Here is a 21,290-nt window from a genome sequence, read left to right on the forward strand (position 1 = left end):
CCACCTGCATCGACATCTTACCAAAATCCACAGCACATACACTCCTACTATACTCCTATCCTGAACCGCCCAACCACCTGCACCCACATCTTACCTGAATCCATACCACTTACCCTCCTATCCTGAATCACGCAACCACCTGCATCCACATTTTACCTGAATCCACGAGTTGACATCATCCGAACTCCACGCATTGATGGAGCCGCTGAGGTGCAGTCGGGCCAGCCGTGGCTCCCATTGCTCTTTAGGAAGAAAAAATAAATGAGTCAACTGCTGAGCATCGTACAAGAGGCAGAAGACGTGGCTTGCACACAAAGTGTGAGTATCTTGGAGCAAACTACAGATCTCTCCAGGTGATCGGTTCTTTGTAGAAACAGAAGAATCTGCAAGATATTGGTGATTTATCTCTAGCTAAGTAGAGAGGAGCACTGTACAGCTGAGTTGAGATAGATCACTTATGCCAAAGGGGCTGTTTGCATCAATTCCCTGGGATGTGATATCTGGGAATAGTCGAGATAATGGAATCCGAAATCACTTGCCTCATTCTGCCCAATCCTGCAACGGTACTGTAGATATAACTGAAGGAAACGTTCTTACTTGTAATCCTAGCTCTCCACTATGGGAATCCTAGAACATAAAAAAATGCAAATGCGCCCTTTTTTCTCAATCCACTCCCTGAACTAACCAGGAAGCGTGCAGCACGTGAGCAGATTGTTGGTTGCCTCCCATCTCTGCTCCATCCTTGGCAGGCGGAAGCAGATCCCTGGATTTCCGTGAACTCACATGGTCGTCAACTGACCATGGAATGAAAAACCCATGCCCAGCATTCGTCGAGGACTCAAGAATGGTGTCACTCGAGTGTGGCTTCGATCTTAGAGCATCTTTTTGTTGAATTTAGTTAGGTCTTATTTATAAACTGGTCATTTATTGCAGGACAATATGGGTGCCTATTTAAGGCAAAAATGTCCATGATCTGTTTGTTTCATCACTTACACATAGGTGATTGAGGCAGGGGACATAGGGACACAAGGTGCACCTTACTAGGGGGAATCCAGGTCCATGTGTCACTGTCAAGACTGAGGATAACACTCTCCTGGCAGGGTCTGCTTGGTACCCAACCAAACAGGAGGTGGCATCGCCATCGTCCACAAGAACACCATCCGCATCGCGACCTTTTCTGATGATAACCTCGCTTCCGCCGAACACCTCCACTTCCAGATTCACACCGACCACAAAAACACACTCAGAGGCACCCTCATCTACAGACCACCAGGACCCCGCACACAATTCAGCGAAGACATCGCTGACTTCATCAGCCCACATGTCCTCCCGTCGGAGAACTAGATTCTACTGGGAGACCTCAACTTCCACCTGGAAAAGAAAAACGACAACAACACCACCACCCTTCTGGATAACCTGGCCAATCTAGGACTCAAACAACTTGTAGACACACCCACCCATTACGCCGGACACACACTCGACCCTATCTTCACCTCCAGCAAGCACATCTCCTTCGATCACACCTCAACTCTCCATTGGACGGACCACAGCTGCGTTCACTTCAACTACAAAAAGTCCCCGACCCACAACCCCCCACAACCCATCCCTCGAAGAAATTGGAACAAAATCACCACCGAACAACTCTTCGCATCGCTTCACCAAAACCCCCCCACCAAATCATCGGACCCAACCCAAGCAGCCACTAACCTCACCCAATGGATCACCCAGAGCGCCGACGAACTCGCACCCTTGAAAAACCATCTTATCAAGCAAGGGAGCAAAAAAGCCCCCTGGTTCAACGATGACCTAAAGAAATCCAAGAAGCTCTGACGTACTTTCAGGAAAACCTGGAGAAAAAATCCAACCACTGATAACCTAGCCACCTTCAAGATCGCCACCCGCAAACACCACCAACTAATCCGATCCACCAAGAAATCAGCATTCAAGGATCGAATTGACAACAATGCAAAAAAACCAGCAAAGAACTATTCAACATCGTCAAAGAATTTACTAACCCCACCGCTGGCACCAACGACATTTCTCCCTCCCAAGACCTTTGCGACTCTTTATTCTCATTCTTCCATAACAAAATCGCCGAAATACATAACAGCTTTGAAAACCAGTCCGAAGTCATGTCCACTCCACCCCTTCCCGAACCAACACCACCCGCTAACAACCTTTGCGCCTGGAACCCAATCACCACCGAAGACACCATCCGCCTGATGAACTCCATCCACTCAGGATCGCCAACCGACCCATGTCCCCACCACATTTTCAACAAAGCAGGATCCATCATCGCACCTCATCTCCGTGATGTCATCAACTGCTCCTTCAACTCCGCTACCTTCCTGGAAATCTGGAAACATGCCGAACTCAGCGCCCTTCTGAAGAAACCCACAGCAGACCCCTCCGAACTTAAGAACTACCGCCCCATCTCGCTCCTCCCTTTCCCAGCCAAAGTCATTGAGAAAGCCGTCAACAGTCAACTCGCCGCCTTCCTCGAATCCAACAAATCCCTCGACCCCTCACAGAACGGTTTTCGAGCCAAACACAGCACCAAAACCGCCCTCATCGCAGCAACAGACGACATTCGAACACTACTGGACAACGGAGAAACAGTTGCCCTCATCTTACTTGACCTCTCCGCAGCCTTCGACACAGTCTGTCATATCACCCTCATACAGCGTCTCAGCAACATCGGAATACAAGGAAAAGCAATTGAATGGATCATATCGTTCCTTGCCGGAAGAACCCAGAGAGCCCGCCTTCCCCCTTCAAATCAGAGGCCACCGAAGTCATCTGCGGCGTACCACAAGGATCATCACTCAGTCCCACCCTCTTCAACATTTACATGAGTCCCCTCGCTTCCATCGCACGCCAACACAACCTCAACATCATCTCCTACGCAGACGACACCCAGCTGATACTCTTCCTCACCAAAGACCCGAACACCGCCAAAACCAACCTACACAAAGGAAAGAAAGAAGTAGCCGAGTGAATGAAGAACAGCCGTTTAAAACTGAACTTGGACAAAACGGAAGTCCTCATCTTAGGATCATCCCCCTCGGCCTGGGATGACTCTTGGTGACCACCAGCCCTGGGAACCGCACCCACACCAACGGACCACGCACGTAACCTGGGCTTCATCCTGGACTCCTCCCTCTCGATGACCAGACAAGCCAATGCCGTCTCATCATCCTGCTTCAACATCCTACGCATGCTCAAAAAAGTCTTCCGTGGGATCCCCACTGAAACAAGAAAGACGGTCACCCACGCACTGGTCACCAGCCGGCTGGATTACGGAAACACCCTTTACGCCGGAACCACAGCCAAACAGCAGAAAACACTCCAACGCATCCAAAACGCCTCAGCCAGACTCATCCTAGACATCCCCCGCCAAGCTCACATTTCCGGTCACCTGAAAGACCTCCACTGGCTCCCCGTCAAAAAGAGAATAACGTTCAGTCTCCTCACCCACGCACACAAAGCCCTCTATGAACTGGGACCCGAATGCCTCAACACAAGACTGTCCTTCTACACCCGCACCCGCCAACTTCGTTCATCCAATCAAGCCCTCGCCGCAATTCCGCGCATCCACAGATCCACCATGGGGGGAAGATCCTTCTCCTACTTAGCGGCCAAGACCTGGAATTCCCTCCCCACCCACCTCCGCCTTACTCAGAACCACCTCTCCTTCAGAAAGCAACTAAAAACCTGGATATTCGATAAGTAATTGCACCCGCCTCCCAAGCGCCTTAAGACCCTCTGGGTGAGTAGTGCCCTATACAAATTTCTGAACTTGAACTTGAACCCTCTGCCCCCCTCCCCCACTGCCATGTGTGAAGACACCCCCAGCCCTCTTGCACCCTCCACAACATACTGTAGTGTCCTGAAGCCGTGATCTGAAGGTCCGCGATGCTCCCCGAGGCCATTCCCAGTGGCTGCTTACATCCTGCAAGAGAGAACAACACCAAAGTAGCATCCATTATCAGAGGGTCACAAGAGAGGCGTGCACAATGCGCCTAGAAGCACAACTTTCATCGCCCTTCCTGTTTCTTCTAAGAGTCTTCAGAGTGTCCTCATCCGGCTGCTGAAGCCGCCCCCCCCTCCCCGACCAGGTGATCGAATCAGAACTGATGGCCACCTGCCCAGGGGGTGCAGCCCCCTTCGGAGCCCAGAGCCCCCCTCCCTTCCGCAGGCTGCGGGGAACTCGTTCACGTCCCAGTGGAACCCCATAGGGAGCCCGGGGGTGCAGGACAGTCTTGGAGTACAGGTGTGGCCCCTGTGTCCATGGCTGTTGTATGGATCACCTCCATCAAGGTTCTTTACTGGACATGCTACAGATTCTCGGAAAGACCCAGGGGAAGCGATGAAACTCGTTCTTTCTACATATTTATGGTTTTCAAAGGGAATGTGTGTTTATCATCATCAAGGTGGCATGACTACACTAAATAAAGAAACAAGTTGGACTGATAAGGGGTCACTGCTAGCAATGTAAAGGCATGGTATGTTCAGACAAAAGACATTTACCTCAAGGTAAAATGTTAATGTAAGTTAAACATAGTGTAGTCTATTAACCTAGGTGGTTGCCAATAGGGTCCTCGCCTCCCTGGTGGGGGACGTGCCTCGACACCTGCAGGTTGCACCATCCTATGTGCTAATCTCGTGACTTTGTTTCCTCCTCTCACCCCTCTCCCCACTGCAGGTGTCTGGATTCCTTGACCCACCCACCCTACCTCTACACCACTGAGTTTTACCCCCTCAATGGATTTACTCTCTTAAGCACAACCTTTACCGCTGGCATGGGTCCAGGGTGGCGGACACTTAGCCAACCTGCAAATTCTCCTCCTGAAGCTGCCTTGTCTATATCTCCCTGCCTCCAAAACTTGTTGTGGTCACACAATCCGGTGGCTTTAGTTTACCCCGCTCTTCCACAGGATAGTCCCTCATTTGGAGACAAAAACAAAATGGCGGATCACAGTCTGACAATCACAGGAAGGTGAACGTCCACTCTGGTGAATTATCAAAATGTGAAAGTGTGTTTTTGTTGTGAATTTAATGATTTTGGACAGGAAAGGGCCAGGATCAGGGAAGAGAAATTATTAAAAACAATGATGGGAAACAGCAACAAATGGGCCAATTTGAAGAATTTCATTCACACTGAAAAAACTCGAGGATTCCGTTTTGAGACAAATGTTTCATGAGGATGGGTCTACAGAAGTCAATTCTTCAAACCCTGCCCTTCACCTAAATTCTTACACACACTTGTGAATATTATCATAACACTGACGACAGACTGAAGCTGCTCTAACTTGCACCACCTCCTGACCCACTCTCAAATCTTAATTTGCGTCTCTCATTCAAAATCTACCACTGATACATGTCACACGTTCACTCAGCGTTTCTTAACCTGGGGTCTGCAGACTCCATGAGTTCCCCTAAGCCGAATCATGAAGTCTGTGACTGTGGAAAATTGGGTAGTTGGTTGACTGCGGTGTTAGCCCCTTTACTGAGGTCGAAATTCTGTCGCGATGCGGTGGCTTTGAAGAGTGGGCGCGGCCGCACCGGCCCACGGACGTGTGCAGCACTACAGAGGTAGTGCTTGCGACGGCCATTGGCAGACAGAAGCAGCAAACGGGTTAACCCGGGTCAAGCAGCAACCACAATCCCTGTCGAGGTGAGGCATGAGCCAATCCTAAATTAACTTATGCTCAACTCTTTGGTAGCTTGGCACACCGCAGTCAAGCTTAACTTAGAGGCAATTTGTAAAATATTTGTGCAACACTCAAACAGTGATAAAGTGAGAACACCAAACAAAAAAGAATCCCACACCAAGTTAAAAAATTAGAACTTTCTTTAATAAATAAAACAAGGCCAGACCAACAAAAGTCCAGTGAGTAGAATCTGAGATATTTAAGTTTGAAAGTTTCAGTAAAAATATCACCAAAAAAGCACAAAGCGCCAACTGTGAATATGTGGTCGTGCCAGACCAGGACAAAGTTTCACGTTCAGCCCGACCACAATGGAGGACGTGCCAGCTACAAGGACCCAGTGTGGCCTGCTGAACAGAGTTTCTTAAATCATGGTCTGCGGAGTGTTGAAAGGATTCACTTCAAAAATGCGCCATGCAGGTGAGGTGATGAGTTAGTTGCGAGATGCGACAAGGCTGCTATGCAAGGGCCAGTGTCTCGTCAAGGTTGCCATCAACAGGGCTTGCGATGTCAAGTCCAGCGTTGAGGATGTGTCGCGTAGTCGGGTTTGAAGTGTTGGTTCCGAAGAACAACGATGCAGAGTCCGTTGTCGAGGCTGTCACCAACGAGGGATGAGAGAGCCTGCGCTGAGGATGCATCGCGCGGTGGTGGTTCTGAACTCAATGTGGGCTGCAAAGGCGATGCAAGTCTCTGCGAATGGTGCACAATTCTGCTCGAGGTTGCAAAGCACAGCAGAGGAGATGCGTCGGTTCTGCTGGATCCACAGAGGTTCACAGAGCACCGTAAACACATTTCAAAAGGTCCAGGACAGGGGTGGCACCACATTGCAGGGTAGACTCACATAATACAGACCAGGTGCAGATGCAAGGTTTTTGGAAGACTGCTATGTCCCTGAGGCATCAAATCGGGAGGCCAGCCAACTGGCAGGTTCAAGAGATGCAGGTCCAGTCCTTTTCACGACGGCAAGAGGTCCGCAGGTCAGCACGGAAGGGCAGCAATTCCTTCAAAGCAGCAGTCCAGCAGAGTGGAAGTCCTTGTAGCAGCACAGTAGGCCTGCTTTCTGGGTTCAGGTCCAGAAGTGTTGGTGTCTGGGGTCCTCTTTTTACACCCTGGTGCCCTGTTTCTGGAAGGTGGAAGAAGCTTGTAGACAGTGGCTTTGAAGTGCATGATATCTCCTGCCTCCCGTGTCCTGGCTCCAAGCTGGCTGTAGTAACAATGCAGGGTTGTTAGGACTTTTGGGTGAAGACAGAGCACAGGTTATTCAGTTGTAAATGGGGCTGTGCCAGGGCCGGACTGAAAACCAAAACCAGTTCTGGCAAACTGCTCAGCCGCCCCAATCCTGGAGTGAGGGGGAGTGCAGCTGAGCAGTTTACGAGGGCTAGTTTTGGCCGATTTTGTTACACGGGCCGATATTGCCGACCCTCTGTAACAAAAACAGCCCACCCTATCGGGCCACCAGAGAAACGCCTGGCGCCCACTACAGCCCTGGGCTGTGCTCAGCTCCACCACCCCTCCTGTCAGCAGGCTGTCCATCCATGCACACCTGATCCCTCTATTGCGTGACTGTCTGGGAGGAATTAAGCTGTCATGGTTCTGAAGTTCTGAATAAAAGACCAACTCCAGATTGTCAAACCTTCTTTTTTCAAAACTCTTGATCTTGTTTCCCCCACTGCATTGAGATAAAACTGATGATATTGTCTGTCTGTTACACCTCTGGATATGATTTAATGGATGGAAGAGATCTATTTAAAGCTGTATCAGCTTCTCTGTGTTTTATATGTTTTTATGGAATGGCTGGGCTGTGAGGGGCCACAACCGTTCAAACATTAGGTTTTCGACGTGGGCCCCCCCAACCTTGCTGAACCAGTCTGTAATGAACTACTGAGACACACCAGACCCGAATGTTGCTTTTATGTCACATCATGGTAAGAGAATGGTCTTCAACTGGGGACAGATCCTGCTTGATGTCTCATCTCCTTGCATCACAGATCCTACAAACACTCTGGTACCCGTCTCACATGGAGGCGGCTGCTAGTAAAAATGAAGATGAGCAAAACCATGGAGACCCACAGGTAATCTATCTGTTATGTTTGTCAGATATATATGCTGATGATGACTCTATGAATTCAGTGAATTGATTACTCCTTATATGTACCTTTGATTTCAGCCTTTGGTCCCCTATGAAGGGCACTAATGCCCGAAATGCATTGGACTATCAAACGTTGGTTTATATGAAGAATAATTGAATATAAATCGCGAAAAGAAACATAATATGAATAAAAGAAACCTATGAACTCAGATAATTGTGATTAATATGGAATCCTGGAATGCCAGGAAATGAATGAGTGGAGCGCCAGGGGATGTTTCTAATGTCTATTGGAAGCACAACTTGTGTATATCTACTATAGGTCGCCAATGACAAGCGACGCCACCCAGGCAGCACCCTCAACTTTTGAGAGACATTTTAAGAATTATGCAAGTAATAATTCACGCTGTGCACCTTCCACCATCTCTTTAGACAATTCAGACTATATCAGGCCACACAAAGCTATAATAATGATATTAGAGGCCAGTATTACTTTGCAATGTATATTGACTTAATAAACACAGTTGTGCTTATCTCAAAATGAAATAGACAGCGCCACCATGTGGTGGACTGTCATTAGAGCCAGTGCTGACAATTAAGTGTCGTGCTGGGCACCAGACACCACTGGCACAAATTACTCATTGTCTAGACCTCACACTCCAGTGAATGAAGGCGGGCTGAATTCAGGCTGAAGAGTGGATCCCTGAACTGATACCAATTGTGGCCAACTAGGAAGTAGAGACATTTGATGTGTTACTTTACCATTGGAACATGAAAGTATGCAGGTGGTATCAACCGGCCCGACAACTGAGATCCAGCAATACCAACCTTCAGTGCCTCAGAAAATACGGAGGGCACGTAATGGCGGTAGACCCTTTTCCTATCTGGCGGCGAATCATTGGAACAGAACATCCGGTCCTGCGGTGAGCTAACCAACTTTAAGAGACTTTTAAAGACATGGCTCTTCTAGATATGCATCCCCATCTATCGTGCTTCTCGCACAGCGCCGAGAGATCCCCTCGGGGATGATTCGTTTGCGCTCTATAAATCCACAAAGTAAAGTAAAGTATGTGTCTTGTAGGCTTACAGCAACCATCCAACCCCCTTTTTGAAACTGTGGGGAGATGTGGTGGAGTGCCAGCACTCTGAATTGTTCTCGCTTGATACCCTGATGGTCATCTTGGGATCTTGGGAATAGGCCATATTTGTTTTCAGACCCTTTTCAGCAGAAGCAACAATAGATTTTTAAACCCAAGAGGTGGGATGCAACAGAAGCTGATGGAGCGTTGATACGGAGGCAGATGGTTTCAATACATCAGTAAAAGGAGGAAGGTCAGTTAGTTGAGGCATTTCACCCCCTGCCCTAGCCCTACCTTAAGACACATGTACCTTCATCTATGTCAGCCCACCATAGCCACCCTGGCTAGATCAGGTATATTATGGGAGAGACAGTAGGGCAGACATTGAGCCACTGAAAGAACTCTGCTTACCTGGATCATAGACCAGGAAGAGGGCGCTCATTCCGGCCTCCTGGTGCTCTCCGACCTGGCACTCCACGCGCCAAAGACCACTCTTTGCGGGGTTCATCTCCACTGTGCCAAAAACCCCTGGGTGTAAAAATAAGACCCATTCAGATTACAAGGCATGCCTTCTTCCAGACACTAATGACAGACACTCATCCATGTCATATGGTCACAGAGATCTCTGCCTCTCCTAGAATATGTCCACAGACTCCCCCTTATCTCTACGAAATGAATCGCATGGTCACCCAGACACCTTCTCTTCTAAGCAAGTTATACCTTCATCTGTATCACAAGGTCATCGCACAATCCTGCCTGAAGCAGGTCACAGACCGCAAGGTTTATCACATGGCGATCAACACTTTACTTCTGGTAGAAACAGACTTATTACCTGATTACAGGCTACTCTCCTCCTCTGAGCAGCCACAAACCTCCAGCCATGCCACACTGTCCCGGTGCTCTAACCTCATCGCAGCAGATCACAGAGCCCCAACCCTACGAAAAGGTCACGGAATGCTCTGCCTCTCCAAGAAGAGGTCCATAAACCCTTCCAACTTTATTACAACCTCCAGCTCTACCTCAAAGTCTCCTAGCTCTAATCTCCTCCAAGCACATTACAGTTTCATCAAAGGGCAGATAGCCCTCTTCCTCTTCCACGAGAGGTGTGCAGGGCCACCAGACAGTGGCTTCACTTCCCATAAGCAGATCCCAGCATCAGCCTTCTCTCGAGGTCATGCACACACTCCTTCTGCCCAGCCATGCAGCAAAGTTTATTCTTTCTCAGAAGAGCTCCAACTGATGATGCACTTGAGGATGTGACTTTTGAACCCAGATAATTGGTACATCATGGGGGCGTCTAGTGGCAATTGACCTCGATGTTAAATATATGCAGCTGAAAACATCAGCTTAAAACACAAGGGGTGCTCCACTTGTAAACCTGCAGAACATATCACCGTAAACCTGAATTAATGTGGACTCTAACTCTACTTTATGGGAGGAGAACCCCCTTCTTATGTTTGACTTGAGCAGAACATGCCTTCTTGTGATCTTCACATCTGGGTGTATCTGATCACCTGCCGGCGGGCCAAAGAACTCTAGTGAACTGATACTTGGATACACTCCGCTCCTCGCCAGATTTGGGTACTCACGTTTGGGTCACCGCGGTTCCCTGCCAGCTCTGGAGAATTCGTACCTGGGTAGAGGTTGAAGACAGCCATCCTGTACTCCTGGCCAGTCTTGATCGTAAACACTTGCCCGTGGAAGTGGACCGCATGAATGTCCTCAGTGCCTCCCATGTTTAGCAGGTGCCACCGGACACGCAGGTGCTGAGCCATCACCAGGCCAGGGAGGGTGTCCATGACATAGCCATTAATAGCTGTGGAGAGGCACAGAATAAGCACTCAGACACAAGGCAGTGGACACTGCAAAGCCCTACTGACCACTGACTGACCACAACCCCAAACAACAGACACCAGACAGTGGGAGCTGCAAATCCTTACTGACCACTATCAGACACAGCAACAAATCAGACAATAGACGGTGGACGCTTCAAAGCCTTACCGGCCAGACACAACAACAAACATCAGACACCAGACAGTGAAAAAGATGAGGGGGCATTTGTGCTCACCGTCAGACATCATGCACACAATAGGAAACATCACAGAAATAGAAAAAGTACTTTAATACACATAAAAGTAAATACAACACATGAAATCAAGATGACCAATGAAAGAAAACTAGAATTCAGAAGGCCCTTCCTTGCCTGAGGTCAGTATCAGAAGGTCTCCACAGTGCTCATTACCAACATAGAGCAATTTGAGTGTGCCTCATGAGAGATTCTTTGCCTTTGTGCCACCGTCTGTAATATCATGCGGGCGCAGAGGTAAAGGAATACCCTAATTTGCATAGGGCACGCCCCTATTCAAATGTGGGAGCGCCCCCTGAAGGAAGTGCTGACTCTTTAATTGTGCCAGCGCATTGGTATTACTTAAGGGGACCCACAAGCGTCTGTAATACCAAAGTGCCCCGGGGGCACGCAAAGCGAACGCAAACACGTTTTGTGCCGTTGAGGCACTTACTGTAATGTGGCCCCAAGTGTGAAGAAAGGGTGACACTGACTAACAATTTACACATCATGCTTGTGCTCATCAGACCTCGGTACTTAAAATTATGTTTACCACAGCACCAATTCTGTGTCATTCGATACTTTGAAGAGGTTGATTGTGGAGACTCGCCTCTGAGAGAGGTTTTGCTGCAGTCCCATTAAAGAATGTGTTAGCAGATGCCTTATTTTCCTGTTACCCTGAGCTATCACTTACTTATGAACAACTTGTAATACCTGCTCAGTGAGTGGTTGGCATAGTTCAGTCTTTTGCAGTCAAAGTTAAGATGGGTCAAGAACAGATGGATTTTAAGGAAGTAGAAGATCTTCTTTTAGAGACTCATCGACTTTGTCTACGCAAGCTATGCTTTAGAATACAGGATATTTGTGTTTCCATTATATAATTAAAACGGTATGTTCTGAAAATGTGCCAGGACTAGGACATATCAAACCATAAAGAACTTAAGATAACTTTGGCTTTTGCTCTGCAATCCTTTTCGTGGCCAACGGCACACTGTAATGTTTAGTAATATGTGTGTACCCATCCTATTCATGCTCCGTCGGATGTGTGAATGAGGGCCACACTGATGCCACTGAGGGCTGGTGGGCAGGAAAGAAATGTGCATGGCAGCTGTATGTCATGGTAGGCATTCTTTGGGTTTTGTTCCGCATGGCCCTCCTGTACATTATGAATCTAGATATATAACGGTATAAATAAAGGGATATAGAATTGACCAAACATTGTTTTTTCAATTATAATTAGTGTGTCATACTGTTGTGTGAGGTGCATTGTGGCAAATTTGCCCCTTTACCCATCTTTAAAGTCCTGGCTCACACCTCCCTGAATGCTGTTGCCCACTAGGTATACAGCTGCAGGTGCTAGTGTTTATCAGGGGGCCATATGAAATGGTCCATCAGGCAGAAAGTGTCTCAAAGGCCGTAAATTGAGTATCACAGTAAAAGAGAAAATTAATAGCTCTCTTGTTTTTTGAATGTGGAGAGCGTGCTGTAAGGTATTGGAGATTGAATAAATGCTATCTTCTGAGTACCACCCTCAATCAAATGGGAAAACTGAAGGAAGAAATGAAAGCTTGAAATAGTGTTTTAGATGCTTCTCTAACAGATCTCAAGATATTTGGATTTCCTATTTGCCATTTGAAAAATGTGCCTAGAATAATGCAACTCACAGTGCCGCCAAATGTTTTGCCATTTTCTGTATGCAAGGTTTTCATCCAAGAGTTTTTCCATCACCATCTTGTATTCATCAATAAGTTCCATCAATGATTATTTATTTTAATCAACAGCAGCAGCATAGACAAATTGTTGCTCACACACAGGGGTGGGGTGGCACTTAAAGACCCCAACTTTGTAACGTCCTAAGACAATACACAAAATACACAGTGGGCCTGTATGTGGCCATACTCCAAAGGGCACCTTAATCCTCAAGAAGGATCTGAATGAGAATAAAAAGAAGACCAAGAGAGGAAGAAAATCTCTGTTTTTAGGATGAAAGTCCTCACCCACCAAAGGTGATATGGGTTCCTCTGCACATCACTAACAGGTGGGTTACTGGTGTGTGCTACAACTATTACTAATTTCAAGGAGCTCTTGGGTGGTAACTAAAGAGATCCAAATGCGAGCAGTATGGTTTATGTGTTGGTTAGCAGAGTGTAGTGAAAAAAAGAGCAAAAGTAAATTAAATATGTCTCGCAGAGAAAGATATTCAAATTTTAAACACAGTCTCTAATAGGCATAATTAAATAAAGCAGAGCCAGAAAATGCAACTTCACCCTTGCAGTGAAAATAGGGTCAACATGTTTTCTGTATTGTAGAACTGTTCCCTGACAAAGGGCTGAATGCCTGAAATGCATCGGAAGGGACTTGAATTAAACTATGGATATTCATGATTTTTGATGCATAATCATTTATTTTGATTCATCAACAAGTGGTTCAATGTGATACTACATGTGTTCCCTATTAATATTGGAAAAACACATATTTGAATGAAGTGTTATTGAGTTTACAAAGACTTGATCAACCCCATGCTGGGGTTTTCTTTGTGCCTACTAGGACAAACCCTATCCAGGGCACGCTATTTTGTTCAGTCAACATGTTTCTGGCATTCCTAATAACCCTGTATGGCATTTGTCAGGACCGGTATTGAAAACCTTATCACCCTGCAAACAATAACTAAGAGACAGTTACACACGCTTCGTCCACAATATCTGTGGCATGACCAGGGTCGGCAATGTCCGCTGAAGCCAGGTATATCAGTCTCAACTCGCCTACATATATAGACAGAAATGGGCAGGGCTCACACTACTGGTTCGCTGCCTTCTAAATCCTTCTGACTCCAGGGAGGATGTAGGATCTCTCTACACCTGAATTCCACCGGACGATACATTGAGGGCAGTTGAGATGTTCAATGAGGGTCCACCAGATTCTTGCACCCCATCTTGTTCATCATCTCGTGCGCTCAAATTGCCATGAAAGAGAACAATTATCAATTCCAGGAATAGCTCTATCTCCAGGTGTCCGAGAGATCTATGGGCAGTGCATTTGCCCCTGTGGTGTAATTTTGTATATGCACCATTTTAAATGTGTTTGCATCTATTCCACAGAGAACCTCATTACAACCCTTTGAAACTCTGGAAATGTTAGATTGATGATGAGCTTGTCATCTGGACAGGGTCGGTTGAGGAGATCTCTGATCTTGTACTGTGGCTGAATGATTGCAACCCTTTCTTAAGATTTACTAGTGAGTACATTACAGAACAACAACCATTTCTGGATCTCGTCCTCTATCCCAGAGATGGACGGAAACAATCTGAGCTGTAAAGGGAACCGATGGCAAGGAATTCCTTACTGCATTATGACAGCTACAATCCAAGTCCCTGCATGACAATCTACCTGTGGGACGCTTTTTGAGAATCTGGTGAAATTGTTCTGAATTGACCTACTTCAAGTAGCATGCCACATCTTTAAGAAGGCAACTGATGGTCAGACACTACCCTATCCACCAATCAAAGTAGTAATCAATCAGGCTGTATCAGGATTTCCCTTCTCAGAGTCTATTAAGAAGATCGTCTTCCCACAATGTGGTATATTGTCAGTCCTTCTCGTAGATGACCAGGTACAACTTCCAGGGAGATGCACAGATGGGAAACCTTGTACACACCAAGATAGAGTCCCCCAAAAAAGAACAATAGAGTAAGAATTGGGGTTTAGAATGTCCTCTAAGAAGCATCCATCCTAAGGCAATTCTAACACAAAACTGAATGTTCTGAAATACTGATGGTAACCCTGACAACAGGTGAACCATGAATGTCAGCAAAGCTGTTACTGTACATACGTTCCAATGCTTATCAAGGTACAGCAGCCCTGTTGCATGGAATAATCACAGCCATTACATTTACTGAAACACATAGACCCCAGGAAGGCTGATTTAAGGGCTCAGGAAGCATTACAATGGTGATTGTCTGGAGCACACATTTGAAGTTTAGGAGTCCCACCGAATCTGGGGTCCCATTAAGTATTGTCAAAATCAAAAAGACAGGGTAAAATTCAGGGGCACAGACACAATCACAGAGATGGCTCAGCATCAGAGTGTGTCGGGGGCTTCGCCTTTGGACCAGGCTGCACATGTGGGCTTCAAGTCAATGGATGACATAAAATGACACAACAGAATTCTGTCACTTTATTTGGACCATCTTTTGGAATCACAAATGGGTTTATGAGAACATCATAGTGGGCTCTGACGTGTATACCCCACCTCAGGTACGGAAAAGGGCTCTCCCCTGTGCTCCTGAAACGCTTTTGGAGACATTGTGTGAGAGGTTTTCAGAGTCCTCATGTGGAGGGACAGAGCATGGAGTGCTCATTCTACAAACACCTCAGTCCTAACTAACATGTGACCTGGACTAACATTGCCACCTTTGTGTTATTATTATAAAAAAAAAATGATTAGAGCTTGTGCATTAACGTAGACTCTTTACAGTGCCAGGCAAACCAATAAGTGCAGAGGTGGCCTGGCTGGATTAATATGATGCAATCAATGCACTGCAGTGAAGGATGCTGCTGGGATCGATTCTCACTGGTGGCGTTCAGTCCATTTCTGTGACTCGCCTGATACTGTCTCCTCTATGCTGCATGGATACATGTGCACCTGCACAGTGCATCTACCTAAATCACTTCAAGAAGAATCTTTTTTATGCCAGTTTGGTTGCCTCTGGGGTTCTAGCGTTCAAGGACACAGAGCGCTGTAGGATTTCAGGCTCAGACGCAACATGCAAGAGCTGGTTTGACCAGCCCTGTGTTTAAGTGAACGCTCTCTCATTTCAAGTCAGAAACACATCACCCCGAGACGTCATACCGTGAAAGCGGTTGCTGCTGATGAAGCCGGGGTCTTCACTGCGCACGGTGCAGGGTGCTTGGCAGTTCCTCTCGATGTTCTCGGTCAGGTACCAGCTTTTAGTCTCATCAAAGATGGTGAAGAGCAGAGAGAACTCCTGAACAGACAGCTGTCGCCCAAAGACTTGACTTAGCGTGTTGGGTTGACAGACAAGCAGAGGGCCTATCAGCCCTGAGTGCAGGTCCTTCTCCTAGAAGGAAAAAGATGATTAACAAGGATGCAAAGCTCTGGGGTTGAGGGGTCCTTGGTCTTATGAGAGAAGGAGGCAGAAGGTGAGGGGTCCAGGATTACACAAAGAAGGGGAGGCACATGGTGAGGGGGCAATTATCACACAGGTGGAGGAGGCACAAGGTGAGGGGGCAATTATCACACAGGTGAAAGAGGCACATGGTGAGGGGCAATTATCACACAGGTGAAAGAGGCACATGGTGAGGGGGCAATTATCACACAGGTAGAAGAGGCACATGGTGAGGGGGCAATTATCACACAGGTGGAGGAGGCACATGGTGAGGGGCAATTATCACACAGGTGAAAGAGGCGCACGTTGAGATGCCCATGATCATACAGTCGAACAGTATATTACTTCTCTTTTTGTCCTAGTAAACAGGTAGTTTTGTTTCAGTTTGTTTTATTCCTGGAAATGCTATTATTTGTGCTAATTTCGTATTGGTTTTCGCTATTAATATACAATTATATTACTTTTACCTTCTCAAAACTACAAGTGGATTGTTTCAACCTGAGTTTCAGTTTTTTGAGGTATTAGTCTAGTCAGAAAACATGAATTTAGATGGTTGTGTAATCAGGCATCCCTTCATACAAGACTTGTGATGTAGACATGTGTTAGCCCAATTGAACTAATTCTGGAGGCCTTCATTAGGCCTGCACATTGACTGCTTGTGAACTCTAGAGACTAGTGGTCTGATTTAGAATGTGGCAAGCCAGGGCCTTGGACCATTGTTTTGGCAAGGATGGTTGCAGGATCCTCATTTCTGTATTTGTCTCGTCATGAGCCTCTCACCTTGTGTCCTTGGGTGATCTGATAACAAGCCTCTCACACCCTATATCTCCACTATTCTTGCATGATGATGAGACCTTCTCCGGGTGCCTAGGTCTTCATCTGGGAAAGGGCTGCTCATTCTGAGTATCTTACACCCCTTTCGTTATGAAAACTCCAAGGTTATATTGTATGTCCTCTCCTTTCTTCAAAAAATCTCCTCCATCAGTGACATAATTTCCTCCTTCAGCTTTTCTGATCTTCTATATGTGAGTAACATCCAAAACTATTTATACCTTGCACATTTCTTCTTCCACCAACACACTCCAATCTCACCCTCCCTGTCCACGCTTTAACACTGACTAGCTCTTCACTACTGTATATTAAAGTTCCGAAAAATTGAAATCATCTATTTACCTGCATTCTCAGTTGCTGCCATATTACCCATCCTCTTATTGGCATGTTCAGATGCCCTCCTACTACACCAGGAAACTCACATACTATTCAAATCCAGCACATACCTCAAGCCACCTACTGCCCCCAAGGCCAAGTTCTAGTTATTGAATATTTCAAAGCTCAGACATGACTTTGAGACACACCTCTCATGAACACCCTGGCCACTGGAATTATGCAATTGTTTGGCTGCACCGAATTTTTCACAATCATACATTTCCTGAATTAGCCGAATAATTGATCATCTGCTCCCTAATCTGCAGATTTTAACAAAAAAAGCCTTATTTCTAGCTCAAATATTACCAAAAATGCAGCAACAAGTGTTACAGCATTGTGGACGGCCATTTACAAACCTAGAATGGTCACCTGTTACTTATTGCTAATTGTGGGTGTTAAATTGGTACTAATGGTGTGCAAGTCACTCCTGCTTCCTTATGCGCCTGTCTTGCCTCTTTATGCATTTCTATTGCTTCTTTCTGCACATTTATTTCTTTTTCTACACTTCTCTTGCCTCTTTCTGCAAATCTCTTATACTTTCTGCACCTCTCTTCCCTCTTTCTGCCCATCTGTTGCCTCTTTCTGCACCTCATTTGCATCTTTCTGTACCCCTCCTGCCTCTTTCTGCACCCTTCTTTCCTCTTTCTGCACCTCTTTTCCTTTTTCTGTATCCCTCTAACATCTTTCTGCACCCGTTTTGCCTTGTTCTGAATCTCTGCTACTTCTTTCTGCACTTTTCTTCCTTATTCTGCACCTCTTGCTTCTCTCTGCACCTCACTTGCCTCTTTCAGCACATCTGTTGCTTTTTTCTGCAGATCTCTTGCTTATATCTGTACCCCGTGCCTCTTTTTACACTTCTGTTGGGTTGTTTCTATACTGCTCTTGCTTCTTTCTGCACCTCACTTGTCTCTTTATGCACTTCTCTTGCTTCTTTCTACACATCTCTTGCTTCTTTCAGCAATTCCCTTGCCTCTTTCTGCACTTCTCTTCTTTCTTTTTGCACACCTCACTTTCCTCTTTCTGCACTTCTCTTGCTTCTTTCTAAACCCCAGTTGCTTTTTTCAGCAATTCCCTTGCCTCTTTCTGTACTTCTCTTCTTTCTTTTTGCACACCTCACTTTCCTCTTTCTGCAGTTCTCTTGCTTCTTTCTAAACCTCAGTTGCTTTTTTCAGCAATTTTCTTGCCTCTTTCTGCACGCATTCTCTTTCTTTTTGCACCCCTCCTGCCTCTTTCTGCACCCCTCTTGCCTCTTCTTGCACCTCTGTTGATTCTTTCTGCACTGCTCTTTTTTGTTTCTGTACCTCACTTGCCTCTTTCTGCACTTCTCTTGCTTCTTTCTAAACTTCTGTTGCTTCTTTCAGCAATTCTCTTGCCTTTCTCTGCACTTCTCTTGCCTCTTTGTGCACCTCTCCTACTTCTTTCTGCACCCCTCTTGCCTCTTTCTGCATCTCTGTTGCCTCTTTCTATACTTCACTTGCTTCTTTCTGCACCTCTCTTGCCTCATTTTGCACCTCTGTTGGTTCTTTCTGCACTGCTCTTTCTTGTTTCTGCATCTCACTTGCCTCTTTCTGCACTTCTCTTGCTTCTTTCTAAACCTCTGTTGCTTGTTTTCAGCAATTCTCTTGCCTTTCTCTGCACTTCTCTTGTTTGTTTCTGCACCTCTTTTGAGTCTTTCTGCACCTCTGTTGCCTCTTTCTGCACTTCACTAGCTTCATTCTGTACCCCTCCTGCCTGTTTCTACATCTCTCTTCCCTCTTTCTGTACCACTCTTGCCTCTTTCTGTACCTCTGTTGCTTCTTTCTGTAATTCTCTTGCCTCTTTCTGCACCCTATGTGCCTCTTTCACCATCTCTGTACCCCTCCTGCCTGTTTCTACATCTCTCTTCCCTCTTTCTGTACCACTCTTGCCCCTTTCTGTACCTCTGTTGCTTCTTTCTGCATTTCTCTTCCTTCTTTCTGCACCCCTTGTGCTTCCTTTTGCACCTCTGTTGCTTTTTTCTGCACTTCTCTTGCTTCTTTCTACACCTCTGCTGCTTCTTTCAACAATTATTTTGCCTCCTTGTGCACTTCCTTTCCTTTTTTTAGCACCCTTCCTGCCTCTTTCTGTACCTGTTTTGCCTCTTTGTGCACCTCTCCTACCTCTTTCTGCACCCCTCTTGCCTCTTTTTGCACCTCTGTTGGTTCTTTCTGCACTGCTCTTTCTTGTTTCTGCATCTTACTTGCCTCTTTCTGCACTTCTCTTGCTTCTTTCTAAACCTCTGTTGCTTCTTTCAGCAATTCACTTGCTTTTCTCTGCACTTCTCTTGCTTGTTTCTGCACCTCTTTTGAGTCTTTCTGCACCTCTGTTGCCTCTTTCTTTACTTCACTAGCTTCTTTCTGCACCTCCCTTGTGTTTTTCTGCATCTCTCTTGCTTGGTTCTGCACCCCTCCTGCCTCTTTCTACACCTCTCTTCCCTCTTTCTGACCACTCTTGCCCTTTTCTGCTCCTCTGTTGCTTCTTTCTGCACTTCTCTTGCCCCTTTCTGCACCCTTTGTGCCTCTTTCAGCCCCACTGTTGCTTTTTTCGGCACTTCTCTATCTTCTTTCTACACATCTGTTGCTTCTTTCAGCAGTTATCTTGCCTCTTTCTGTACTTCTTTTCCTTCTTTTTGCACCCCTCCTGCCTCTTTCTGTATCTCTCTTGCCTCTTTCTGCACATCTCCTACCTCTTTCTGTACCCCTCTTGCCTCATTTTGTACCTCTGTTGGTTCTTTCTGCACTGCTCCTGCTTCTTTCTGTACCTCACTTTCCTCTTTCTGCACTTCTCTTGTCTCTTTCTAAACCTCTGTTGCTTTTTTCCAGCAATTCTCTTGCCTCTTTCTGCACTTCTTTTTGAACCCCTCCTGCCTCTTTCTGTACCTGTCATGCCTCTTTGTGCACCCCTCCTACCTCTTTCTGCACCCCTCTTGCCTCTTTCTGCACCTCTGTAGGTTCTTTCTAGACCTCTGTTGCTTCTGTCAGCAATTCTCTTGCCTTTCTCTGTACTTCTCTTGCTTGTTTCTGCACCTCTTTTGAGTCTTTCTTCACCTCTGTTGCCTTTTTTGCATCTCTCTTGCTTCTTTCTGCACCCCTCCTGTCCGTTTCTACATCTCTCCCCTCTTTCTGCAACACTCTTGCCTCTTTCTGTACCTCTGTTGCTTCTTTCTGTACTTCATTTCCCTCTTCCTGCGAACTTTGTGCCTCTTTCAGCATCTCTGTTGCTTATTTCTGCATTTCTCTTCCTTCTTTCTGCACCCCTTGTGCCTTGTTTTGCACATCTGTTGCTTTTTCTGCACTTCTATTGCTTCTTTCTAAAACTCTGTTGCTTCTTTCAGCAATTCTCTTAGATCGTTCTGCACTTCTCTTGCCTGTTTCTGTACCTCTCTTCTGTCTTTCTGCACCTCTGTTGCCTCTTTCTGCCCTTCACTTGCTTCTTTCTGCACCTCTCATGCCTCTTTCTGCACCTCTGTTAATTCTTTCTACACACCTCCTGCCTCTTTCTGCTCCCCTCTTCCCTATTTAATCAACTCTCTTGCCTCTTTCTATACCTCTCTCTTCCCTTTTCCTGCACCACTCTTGCCTCTTTCCGTACCTGTTGCTTCTTTTTGCACCTCTCTTGCATCTTTCTGCACCACTGTTTCTTCTTTCTGCACTTAACTTGCTTCTTTCTGCACCTCTCTGGCCTTTTTCGGCACCTCTGTTGCTTATTTCTGCATCCCTCATGCCTCTTTCTGCACCCTTCTTCCCTAGTTGTGCAACTCTCTTGCCTCTTTTTACACCTCTCTTCCCACTCTCTGTACCACATGTGTCTCTTTCTGTACCTCTGTTGCTTCTTTCTGCTCTTCTCTTGCCTCTTTATACATCCTACGTGCCTCTTTCAGCATCTCTGTTTCTTATTTCTACACTTCTCTTCCTTTTTTCTGTACCCCTTGTGCTTCCTTTTGTACCTTTGTTACTTCTTTCTGCACTTTTCTTGCTTATTTCTACACTTCTGTTGCTT

General features: G+C 46.3%; 1 protein-coding gene across 2 annotated transcripts in view; it reads right to left on the reverse strand.

Annotated features, from left to right (window-relative positions):
• F8 (coagulation factor VIII) overlaps window positions 1-21,290 on the reverse strand; it is a 424,604-nt gene that overhangs the window by 65,380 nt on the left and 337,934 nt on the right. For both annotated transcript variants that reach the window (XM_086942238.1, XM_086942237.1), the window contains exons 17-21: window positions 15,791-16,019; window positions 10,510-10,692; window positions 9,288-9,404; window positions 3,881-3,952; window positions 157-242 (exon numbers count right to left, since the gene is read on the reverse strand). In XM_086942238.1, the coding sequence (XP_086798364.1) occupies window positions 157-242; window positions 3,881-3,952; window positions 9,288-9,404; window positions 10,510-10,692; window positions 15,791-16,019 (687 nt within the window). The remainder of the gene's footprint in view (window positions 1-156; window positions 243-3,880; window positions 3,953-9,287; window positions 9,405-10,509; window positions 10,693-15,790; window positions 16,020-21,290) is intronic.

Source organism: Lissotriton vulgaris, chromosome 10 (genome assembly GCF_964263255.1).
Source record: "Lissotriton vulgaris chromosome 10, aLisVul1.2, whole genome shotgun sequence".
Taxonomy (NCBI): Eukaryota; Metazoa; Chordata; class Amphibia; order Caudata; family Salamandridae; genus Lissotriton; species Lissotriton vulgaris.